The 12,724-nt window shown below is 36.2% G+C and overlaps 1 protein-coding gene across 1 annotated transcript in view; it reads left to right on the forward strand.

Moving 5' to 3' along the window:
• LOC139690374 (lipid scramblase CLPTM1L) overlaps window positions 1-12,724 on the forward strand; it is a 56,130-nt gene that overhangs the window by 29,559 nt on the left and 13,847 nt on the right. The window contains exons 6-8 of the mRNA XM_071587804.1: window positions 3,515-3,656; window positions 5,313-5,501; window positions 10,429-10,646. Coding sequence (XP_071443905.1) covers window positions 3,515-3,656; window positions 5,313-5,501; window positions 10,429-10,646 — 549 coding nt within the window. The remainder of the gene's footprint in view (window positions 1-3,514; window positions 3,657-5,312; window positions 5,502-10,428; window positions 10,647-12,724) is intronic.

Raw genomic sequence — 12,724 nt, forward strand, 5'->3', positions numbered from 1 at the left:
AGCAATTATGATTGCTCCTGCCAGCACAGCTGTAGGGGTCATCGGAACAGGCACACATGTATAAAAATATGTGTATATATATATATATATATATATATATATATATATATATATATATATATATATATATATATATATATATATATATATACTCATATATACAGAAACAGATATAAGGAAAAGGGATAGGAACACATATAAAGGACGAACACAATAGAGGTGGGGAAGGCGGAATCGAACGGATCACAAGAGTAAAAATATTTCCTCAACCGGGACTCGAACACCGGATCTTTCCACTTGCCGGGCGGATGCTCTTAACCACTTGAGCTATCGAGGATAGTCAATTTACCCTGAGATCCGTGGGTCTAATATGTCGCCAAGCGCCCCGATTCTTTCAGCCAAGAGATGGCGTCAGGGGGCTGTTTCACCCACCAAAGGAGAAATAGACAATACACAAGGAAAGGAAAGGACAGTGGGTTAGAATTCATACAACATCATACAGGAAAGGAACAGTGCGTTTCGTGGCACGCATAGCCAGAAGAAAGAGATGAGCCACATTGGCCAAATACACATTCAAACACGAAATCCCGCCAAACGGCGAATAAATACTCATATATACAGAAACAGATATAAGGAAAAGGGATAGGAACACATATAAAGGACGAACACAATAGAGGTGGGGAAGGCGGAATCGAACGGATCACAAGAGTAAAGATATTTCCTCAACCGGGACTCGAACACCGGATCTTTCCACTTGCCGGGCGGATGCTCTTAACCACTTGAGCTATCGAGGATAGTCAATTTACCCTGAGATCCGTGGGTCTAATACTACCTTGATCAAAAAGTTCCCGGAATAACCACCGTGTGGCGCTCCCATCGTTCCGATTTGAGTTCTGTTTTTTTTGTTAAATTGGTACATCTGTTGTTGATATTCCCTTTAAATCTTAGTGTCATAACTTGACATTTGCAAAAGTTACGTTGCCAAGAGTACATCTATCTCTGTGTGTGTTGGCGATTTTTTACAATTGCAGAAATGGATTTAAATTTGCAACAACGAACTTGTATTAAATTTTGCGTAAAAAACGGATTTAGTGGCGCACGGACGTTGGAAATGTTGGAAAAGTGTTTCGGCAACGATTCTCTAAAAAAAAACGGTCGTTTACCAGTGGCACGAGCGGTTCAGAAGTGGTCGTGAGTCAATCGAAGATGATGAACGCAGTGGCAGACCATCGACATCGAAAGTCGGTGAAAAAATTGATAAAGTAAAAGAAATGTTGGTCAATAACCGCAAATTAACCATCAGAGAAATAGCGGAGGACTTGAACATTGCCTATGGATCCGCCCAAGACATTGTGGTTAATGATTTGGGTTTCCGTCGTATAGCATGCCAAAAGACCTCAATTTCATGCAAAAAAGAGACCGTGTTGACGTCGCAAAAGACATGATTTGCGAGGCTGAATCCGATCCCACATTCATCAAAAGGATCATTACTGGAGACGAGACGTGGGTTTATGAGTACGACACGCAATCCAGACATCAGGCAAGTGAATGGCGTTCACCAAATGAGCCGAGACAAAAAAAACCACGTCGTTTTCAGTCAAAAAAGAAGGCAATGCTGACGGTTTTCATGGATTACAACGGTGTAGTGCATCATGAATTTTTGCCAGAAGGCCAGACAGTAAACAAAGAGTATTATTTGGGCGTTATGAGACGTTTGCGTGAAGCAATTCGCCGAAAGAGACCAGAAATGTGGGCAGAAAACTCGTGGATTTTGCACCATGATAACGCACCGTCGCACAGTGCTATCATTATTCGTAATTTTTTGACGAAAAATGCAACAAATACCATCCAACAGCCACCGAATTCACCTGATTTGGCTCCCTGTGACTTCTTTCTGTTCAATCGAGTTAAAAAACCATTACGGGGAACACGTTTTAGCAGCCGAGAGGAAGTAATGGAAAAATCGCAGGAAGCACTGATGGACATACCGAAAACCGAATATAAAAAATGTTTCGAGGATTGGATCAAGCGCTGGCATAAGTGTGTTGCAGTCGATGGGGATTACTTTGAAGGGGACAATATAGATTTAGATGAATAAACTTGTATTTTTAATTTTCTGAATAAATTCCGGGAAATTTTTGATCAAGGTAGTATGTCGCCAAGCGCCCCGATTCTTTCAGCCAAGAGATGGCGTCAGGGGGCAGTTTCACCCAATATTTTTACTCTTGTGATCCGTTCGATTCCGCCTTCCCCACCTCTATTGTGTTCGTCCTTTATATGTGTTCCTATCCCTTTTCCTTATATCTGTTTCTGTATATATGAGTGTATATATATATATATATATATATATATATATATATATATATATATACATACATACATATGGGTTGCGGTAGTCCAGTGGGTAGAGCATTGGACTGCTGACCGGAGGGTCCCGGGTGTGATTCCCGGGCCAGGGACTCTGGGCACCTGCAGCTCCACCCAAGCTAAGTGATTTTTCGGGTACCAGGTCTTCCTGGGAAACCATAACCGGCACAGGGAAAGAAACTGGCCCCCCTACCCTGATGTGTGAATTTCACACGCCGTCGGGCTTAGTACTGGCTGAACTCTACCATCACCTACTAAACCGACCTTTGGGTTGATTACTGTGTTTATGGTTCATATATATATGTATTAATTTATAATAATAATAATTAATTAATATATATATATATATGTGTGTGTGTGTGTGTTTATTAATTCACATGAAAATAGATATAAGGAAAAGGGATAGGAACACAGAGAAAGGATGAGCACAGGAGAGGTGGGGAAGACGGAATTGTATAGATCACAAGAGAAAAAATATTTCCTTGATTGGGACTTGAACACCGAATCTTTCCATTTATACATATAACAATAGTAACAATTACAAGAATCCAAGCCCTAAATGGAGGAAAACCCACTTAGACGGTTATCAAACCCACAACCTTGTGTGTTGGCAGATAAGGACATTACCCCGTAGCCACCAGGGCCGGCAGATTAATGTTCTCAATAAATTGTGTTAGTGGTCTAAAATGTGAAAAAATGCACATGCATAATAGCATGAATATCTGCAATATTTTGAAGTTAGAAGAATTGGTTTCCAGAGAAATATGGTGCGTGAGTGCATCTGGAAAATGTCGACTTTCCGTTGTATCAATTAAGAGAACTGCAGTAAATAACCTAAAGCTTTGTTTTATAGGTGATGGTAGGACTCACTTTTGCTAAGTCCAAAGGTGTGTTAGGGAGGGGGGTGAGAAGGTCCTTTCCCTTTGGCTTGCCAGGAAGGGCTAAAAAAAAAAGCCCACAGTGAGGGTGAAGCTGAAGGTGCAGAGAGGTCCCAACTGGAATCTAACCTAGGCCCTGTGTTCAGAAGCCCAATGATCCCTGTTCCACCTTAGCATGCTCAATTGCTCATGCATATTTATTTTGCAAATGTGCTAATTGCATTAGACTAAAAGAGGATTAATATTTTGACTTTTCATTTTTATCCCAGGTTGTGGCTTCATTTAGAGGTGGCTCTATTATCTTTGAAATCAATGGGCTTCTCTGACAAGGATGTGGATGAAGTGAAGAATATATTTGCTGGAACTAATTTATACCTTCTTTGTGTGACTGTGTTTGTATCATCAATCCATGTAAGTATTTTCATTTTTTTCTCTGATAAATATTTTTTAGAGTATATAATACTGTGCATATATTTAATTTTAATTAGTGTTCTTGAATGATGATAAAGAGAAAGGGTAAGCAAAATAGAATATCAAAAAGTTGCTAATTTTCATTGTTGTTTCAAGGTTTTAAAGATCAGTTCATACAGTATGTTATGTTAGCGTTAATGCAGGTCTTACGCGAGGCCTGACATCTATCCTTCTAGCATAAAGCTTCTAGATCACTCACTAAGATGTGGTAATATAATTTACTTCATGTCATGGCAACTCCCCAGGATTTCTCCTGCTGTAATGAAAATTCCTTAGTCAGAACAACTAAATATTACCTGTTGAAGAATGCCCCAGGCCTTAATGTATTTCAGGTTGGCCTGGAGTACCCAATAAGTAAGGTTGAAAATGCCTAAATCATCCATATATTTTTATGGTCGTATGGTATAGTTGTCCTTCTGTCATGTTATTGGGTGTACAATATTTTAATCCTGTGAGTTTTTTCTTCTGTTCTAGCAAGAACAGAAAGAATTGACTCAATATGTTGACAGTGTTATTAAGGTACCTTAAATGTGTGGTAACAACAATTTTATGTATATTTGTAGCACTGGAAATTCAATTGGCTTATTCTATAATAAATAGCCATATAATTCAAATGAAGGTGAAAATATAATGAAAACTAATTGCATAATTTGTTCTTCATTAATTTATTTAGAGTACTGACATTACAGGTGCCTTTATATATCATTAAAATTGTCAGAAAGAAAATAAAAGTTTAAATAAAAGGTAACTCCCAAGTTGATTGCAATTACATATAATTATACATCATTAAATGCAAATGAGAAAGGTTATGCAGAATATTCATCATAATGATAGACAGATGGGGTGAAAAGAAAGTTTCTAAGGGCTTGTCAACTGCCATTGCATTTTAGTGTTAATTTAGGTTTACATCTAGTTTTGATAGCTAATTTTACTTAATCCAAAGCCTGTAGTTTTAAAGTCTAAATTCTATTCTTTGTGTCTGCGTTCCACCTTAATTCATCTTAAAACCATTCTCTGCGAGAGGGCTGAGTATTGTAAACAAGTAAATAAATTGCACTTGGCACCATGGTTCTCAATATTTTTTAATGTATGCTTCAAGATAATTTTTCAGCTGCTACCGTACTGGTATTTCATTTTTCCAGCCTATGGAGGCTCTCAGTTTTCTGAGTTTTGTTTGCAAAGAGTTTAATTTGAAACTGTATTCCAACATGGTTCTGTTTTGTGCAATTTGACTTGTATTTATCATATCTATAATAATCAATCAGTAAAATATTTGCACTATCAAATCATTATGATATAATAATACTTTTCTCACTCAATAATTGACAGTGAAAAGGTTTCATAAAAATATAGTTTTACTTGTAGGGAAGTATTGTTTTCTTGGACTAATATATTTCCAATTTTATGTAAATTAGTGAATTAGGTTAAGCAAATTCTTAATAACCTTAAAATTGTTCTTAGTTTTTTATTTTGTACATTTTCCATCTTTGTTCAATTATAATGCTGGAGTGTGCTCTTATTTTTTTTGTTATTTTGTCGAGTTTCCATTTTTGTCTCATCATAATGCTAATTTTCTTTCATTTAATTTTTTTACAGCTGTTGTTTGACTTCCTTGCCTTCAAAAATGATGTGTCTTTCTGGCATCGGCGCGAAGATATGGTTGGATTGTCGACTAGGTCTGTGCTGTGGCGTGGTTTTAGCCAAATTGTCGTTTTCCTGTATTTACTAGATGAGAACACATCGCTTCTTGTATTGATTCCTACTGGTATTGGGGTAGTCATTGAGGTAAGAGTCATAATTCACCATTAATGTACATATGGCACTAGTGGAGCCTGTTCAGTATTTGTGGTGAAATAAATAATTTTTTAATTACCATTAAGAGTATACCTGGGAAGAAAATAAGGGGTAAATCCATTGTTTCAAATCTAACACTTAAGTTTTTAGTGTGTTAAAATTGTTTCAACAGTTCTTATTCCCTAATAATTACATTTTATATCATAAACATCTTGTTGAATTATGTACTTATTTTTTAATGGCCCTGATTATTTCAAATATTTTCAAATTTAAATCTAATAATTCAAACCCTCTATCTTTGTTTGTACTCTCTGGTAACTTTTCTTGAACTAACCGTTTAATGTTTTTGAGGCACTTTTATGATATGCTATTTGAAAATGTTTGATAAAAGATAAATATGAGTAATGCAATTCTCAATTCTTTAATAGTACAATTGGCAGTAATTGAATGATAGACAACAGTAGCAGTAGTCTTATTAATGCATGAAAATATCCTGGAAGGGCTGATGTATTTCAAAATTGAATGCATATTGTATTGCAAAACAATCGTCCACATTTTATTAAAACGTCACAATGACAGGATAGATTAAGTTGATTGCATCAAATAAGGAAAAAATGATGGAGAATGATTCTGATTTACTTATTTCTATAAATTGAAGAGTAAGTTATACACGCTTTAAATTGGTAAACCACATTGTGAATTTATAAAAATGTACGTACTGAAATACAGTAAAATCTCCATATTATGAAGCTGGTGGGGCCTAAAAAAATGGTTGTTTGGTTCAAATTTCAGTGTGGTTGCATAATTTCTGGGAGAAGTCCAGCTAATTTAAATAATTATGTAATTTAAAACTAAGGTTAGGTACTAAACAGAAACAAAACTTGCATGTGTTGGACAACAATGTTTGACAAGTTAAGATATTATTATTACTAACAACTTAGTTTTGCACAATCAATGTCGAAAGTTAAAAACTAACATAAATGGCATAATTGGAACCAGAATCTTAGCTATAACCTGATAGACCTGTTGTGAATTTAAAAAAATACTCTTGGTGCATCTTGCTATCAACTGTCCAACTGGGCTTCCTCAAGGAAATTGGAGGGGATCTCATAACCAGATTCCTGTGAGTTGTACCAGTAGTCATCCAGATGTGCATCCTTGTTTTTCTCATTCAATCAGAGTGATAGGGTAAATGAAAGAAAGATGAGGGTTACTGTGCCATGCGCACTGGGATCTCAGAGAGAGGGTAGATTGTGGAGACAGATTTGCTTACTTCTTGAGTTGGGGGGATGGAAATTGAAGATTATGAACACCCACAGAAGAAGAGTAAACAGTAAAACTTTATGATATCAAGGTCCACTTTCTAACAAAACTCTTTGGATACACTGCCCTAAATACTTCAAACCAGGGAAGCAACTAACATTGTCATCTGGGGCTAAATGTGGTTTCTGGATTGCTATCTGATACAAATTTTACATATTGCATTATTGTGTCAATAAGCATTATTTGTTGAAGGTTCCATGCTGCTTCCAGGAATTACTGTTGCATTGGTTGGCTTGTTGGACATCAGTTTCACACCCAGTCCTGGAGCCATACAGGGTATATAGAGTCTTCAGGTCTAAGAGATCTTTGTTGCATTTTGGTCGCTATGTATAGAAGTTTCTGGCTGGCTCAGAGCAATCTGATTGGTTGTTCCTTGGCAGTAAGTTGGAATTAAACCAACCTACGCGATGGTCATTCCCAGAAGCACCATTGAACCTTCATCAGAAAGACGTCACAGAAGCCTTAAGATTAATTTCAACATTATTAATAAATGAACTTCCACAAAGTTGAGGCTGAAACTATTGAGATAGTTCAACATTATTTATTATATAAACTATTTTGGGATTTTACTACCCCCACAACCATGACACACTAGGCATAAGCCCTACCTACTCCCCTCCCCCTTTGTTCCACCTGTCTCTCCCAACTATATTCAGAGACCCCAAGGGTCAGTAATTTTTTTTATTAGAGCTCCCCTCGTGCTCTTTCCTGAAGGTGCAGAATGGAGATGAAGAGGAGAATTGTAATGATTTCTTCCTGAAGGCAGACTAATTTTCTCATGTGTTTGACAGTCAATGGTGAAAGCCATGAAGTGAATAAAGATTATGTTGTGCATATTCTAGAAAGCATGATAAATACTCTCATGTAATTTGAAGAGCCTATGCAAGTGGCATTAGGGTTAGCATTTTTAGGGAACTCTGATGGCTGATATCACACTATGAGGGTGGTCCCAGAAGTACCCGACCCAACAAAGAAAACACAAAAATTATGGAAAAATATATTTAGTTTCAACATTATCTCCTTTCAGTTCTATACACTTTTCCCAGCAATGTTCAATAAGTTGGATACCCTTTTTATAATACAAACTGTCTTGCTCCTCAGAATAACTGCTGGCATCACTTCTTTACGGTTGAAAATGTGGCAAATAGGATGCTTGAGGTAGCAATTCAAACTTTAATTCATGAATTTTGGCCATTGCAATAACGGATTTGTGAGCTGGCGCATTGTCTTGATGAAACAACACTTTCTTCTTCACCAAATGCGGCCGCTTTTGCTTGATTTCTTCGCTCAAATGTGGCAATAAGTGACCTACTTACCACCGCTATCCTATCATTCCCCATGCAGTATGGCCATAACCTGTTTACCTCTGACTACTTTTTAAATTGAAGGACTAGGTAGGTATTTTCATTATTACAAAAGTAATAGTTTGCATAAGCACTACTTTTTATGCCCAATAAGTTAATTTGCTACTGTAAAGACAAAACGAAATGAAGTGGCCTGATCATGGATCAAACTTGACAAACAATGGGCTTGGACTGGTGGCATTGGCCTGGCATATTACTCATTCAGCCTTGCTGAGCCCCAAAAAATACTGAAGAAGTTTATTATGCTGAAGAAGTTGTTCTCCTCACCCCTGCAGAGATGAGTAGAAGTTGGTCTCCACTTGAAAACCTACATGCTGGGTGATTTGGAGGATAGATAGAAAGATAGTCATCTTTATTTTGGGGCGAGATTGAGACTATGGAGTCTCTTCTACCATCTAACCCCTTGTCACACATTTAAAATATTAAACTTAGAAATAAATTGCACAAATTGTACATATAATATCTTAGGACTAACATACAGCAACAGAATACATTAGTTGCCTATTTAATTAATAACTATAACACAATAATCAACATACCCACATACAGTCGTCAATACAAAAATGATGCTCCTGCAAAAGAAAAAGGAAGGATCTTGAAGTCTGTTAACAGCTCTATTTTTATTGGTTGGTTTGCTGGGAAATTAGTGATTTATGAAGTGCGCGGTTGAATGATGGGAGAGATGGTGCATTAGTTATAATGGATGAAAGCTCATTCCAATGACGACTTGCTGTGACTGCAAATGACTGGTTGTATGTAGTTGTCCTGTGATGAGGGCTAATGAGTTTATGATTATCTCTTGTATTTAGTTAATGTATTTTATCCAGCCTATTGAAACCATTGGTAAAATCCTGACAGGTTTTATCATTTAGTATTTGGTGGAGTAAGGACAGTATGTGGAGTTTCCTGTGAGAATCCAGAAACAGCCAGTCGAGTTTGTTAAAATATTCTTTAATGTGATCAGTATTTTTCAAATTGTAAATGAAGCGTACACATGAGTTAAATGCCCTTTGCAGTTTTAACGGCAGCTCGTTTGAAAAGTCTTGATGAATGATACGCTATGCTACTTTAATCAAAGTGAGGAATAATGAGAGAAGAAACTATCTCCTTCTTTAATGTGATGGGCATAATATACTGATATTTCCTAAGGAAGTGGAGGAATTGATTGGCAGGAAGTTTTAAAAACTTGGGAAGACAATGAAAAATTTCCATCCATAAGGAGGCCTAGATTTGTAGCAACATTATTAAATGGAATGGGTATGCCTTGAAGATACAAGTTGAATGGTTGAAATACAGCGATAGATTTGAGCTGTTTGGGATATCCAATCAGTATAGCTTGCATTTAATGTGAATTTAGGCTGATGAAATTTTGCGTGCCCCATCTTGTTATGCTATTGGGGTCAGCATTAATTTGTTGTATAGTGAGAGGAAGGTTATTGATAGTGGTACTTAGATAGATCTGGAGGTCGTCTGCATACAGGTGATATTTGGAATATTGAAGAGATGAAGAAATGTCATTAATGTTCAATAAGAATAGTAAGGGCCCCAGGATTGAGCCCTGTGGAACACTGCATGTTATATTGTGCCATGAAGAGTAAATGTTACCAGCCACCACTCTTTGTCGGCGCCCTGAGAGGTGATAGGGAATTCATGTAGTGGCGGTTCTTGAAAATCCCGAACAAGTTAATTTAGTCATTAGCTTGTCTTTGTCAATGGAATCAAATGCTGTGCTAAAGTCAAGTTGAAGAGAGAAGGTGTTGTTATTGTATACCTATTTGCTCTGCTGATGACAACAGCAATATCATACCAACACAATCAACCACAAACACACCATACACAACTTGAGTTAAAGTCAATGTTCATGATTTATTTTTGTGTTGACCTCGTTGTAGGTGAATATTATGCCGTGGTTCATGTTTTACTTCATTCGGCAGTAGTTGAATAACTTAGACAGGATTTCATTAAATTCTTCTTTAGAGGTTTCTTTGTATGAATGCTCATAATATAGAGGTGTTAGTGTATAATGTTATGATGAAGACAGTTATTTGTGATGATTTTGAGTTCGTTCATTGCAATCATTATTTATTTAGTTTGTTCATTATTTAATGAGTCATTTGAAAGACCAAAGGTATCTGTCTTCGTCAAAATTATCTCTCACTGTATCTCAAATTCTAGTGTCTAATGGATGTATTTTCTTTATACTATACTTTTATTTCTTTTTGTACCTTTAGTTATGGAAATGTAAGAAGGTGCTACGATTAAAGTTTAGTTTCAATCGAAGGGGTTGGATACCGTTAAAAGTACATTTCGGTGATGGAGGTGATAAATCAGCTGCTGAAAAAGAGACCCGTGACTTTGATGCTGAAAGTATGAAATATTTGTCATATATCCTGTATCCATTATGCATTGGTGGAGCAATTTATTCCTTGTTATATCACCCTCATAAAAGGTAAGTTTTCTTCAGTTATTTGATCAGGTATGATAATATAGATACATTTTCTATGGCTAATGATAGTCATCCCATCTAAGCATTCCAATTTTGCCAATGTACGAAATCCTTTTAGCATTTGATTACATGATAACATTTGGTTATTATGAAACATGTCAGAAATCTCATTTATATTCTCAAATCATAGTAATCCAATAGCAAGTAAATTTTAACCCAGAAAGAAGTAGAAAGTTAGAAATATAATAATTCCATCTATTATAATGTTTTATGCATAATGCACATTTTTTAAATGATAATTTATCAAAAAGTTAGGTTATGTGTAATTATTGGTAGCACTTGCAATGGTTTTTTAAATAATGCTAGATATTTAATATGGATGAATTTTTAGCCAGTGTGTATATTATTTTAATTATTATTAATAAGTAGTCTGCCATTTAAGTTAAATTGGAACAGACTGAACACAGCTACATTTTTAAACCTCACCCAACAAGGCAGAAACTGACCCCCTACACTACAATAAACCTTTCTTCAATGCCACATTCTTTCAACCTCCCTTCATTCTTTCCAGCATGTCTATTATTTACCTCCCCTACCTCCTATGCCCTCCCCTCTATAGCAGTCTTCAACATTGCATCTCATATCAAAATGCTCTGCATCCCAATCACCTTCTCCCCTCCACCATCATGCCTACCAAGTACTTCTTTGTTTTCCTTTCTGTTCATTTGACCTTTTCCATTCTTCTCCTCACCCACATCTCAAAAATCTCCAATATATGCCCGCTATCTTGCTTCGACAAACAAGTTTTTATTCTGTGCAAACACAGCACTCTCCCTATCAAAACCATGCTCCATCTCAGAGTTTTCTATCATAATTTCTTAGCATTGTTACTCATGGTTCCTAAACTCCGTTTGGCCTATTCAAGCTTCTTTGCCTAACTCAATTCTTAATCTTATGGCCTGTTGCTTTCTTCAAATCCTTATTGTTTTGTTTACATTGATTCTCATCCCATACCCATTATTATAATTTTCTTGTGCCTTCAACAATAAAAATATCCTTTAACTGAGTGACTAGCTAAAGCTTGATCATCCATTGGTATATACCATTGACCCATCATAAAGGTATCCTCATCGATGTCATATTCTCTCTCCATGACTTAACTTGTTGGTCTTATAATTTTTCCAGAAAAATCCTTTTATGTATTCTTTACATTTCTCATGAATCTGTTGTGGGTCAAGTGATAATTTTCCTGCTGTTACTTTAATATTATATTTGTATTTTCTTTCTTACTTCCTGATAATGCATTCACTTCCCTATTCCTGAGCACGCCCATATCACCCTTCCTTGTAAAGTTTTTAAACCTTCCACGGCTTCTTCCTCCATGCCTATTATGTTCTGTTGGTTCCTTTCCTCATTTCATAATCTCTTTATATAATTGATGGTTTCTGGCGTAACTTTATGGAACCGATTCATTATAAATAAATGAAAGGACTAACTTTGTAGTTCCACACGAACGTTCGTGTGGCACTACAAAGTTAGTCCTTTCATTTATTTATAATCTCTTTATACCTCCATATACCTACATGTTTACATTTTCCATTTTCTTAGCTCGTCTATCTTCCTAACCATTTCTTGTGGAATACACAATTTCCTTGGCCTATTTACTGTTCCTACAGCTCTTCTACTGTTCCTGTAGTTCATATACTGTTCATTTGTAGCTCTTTATATCCCTTTTTTGAGATGTTCCCATCTTTCTGCTACTGTGCCCATCTTGTCCCAGTTAATGGTTCTAAATTCCGCCTAATAAATTTCCCCCACTTATTCCCCAGAATCTTATGTTACACTGTATTGGGACTAATTAATGATCTCAATCTACATCCGCCTCTGGGTCACTATGAGAATTAATTATGCTCTTCCTAGATGTGTGCTTAACTGTTTTATTGTCTTACTGAAATGTCTCTGAATGTGTAGGCATGTTATGTGTGTACATATGTTTATTTTGGTGTCTAACTTAATATTTACACACATACATCTCCAGCAAAATAGATGTTTCCCAGGACTTTTGAGTATGTCCATTTGGC

The sequence above is a fragment of the Hetaerina americana genome, unplaced genomic scaffold (genome assembly GCF_022747635.1).
Source record: "Hetaerina americana unplaced genomic scaffold, ioHetAmer1.1.p SCAF_3, whole genome shotgun sequence".
NCBI lineage: Eukaryota > Metazoa > Arthropoda > Insecta > Odonata > Calopterygidae > Hetaerina > Hetaerina americana.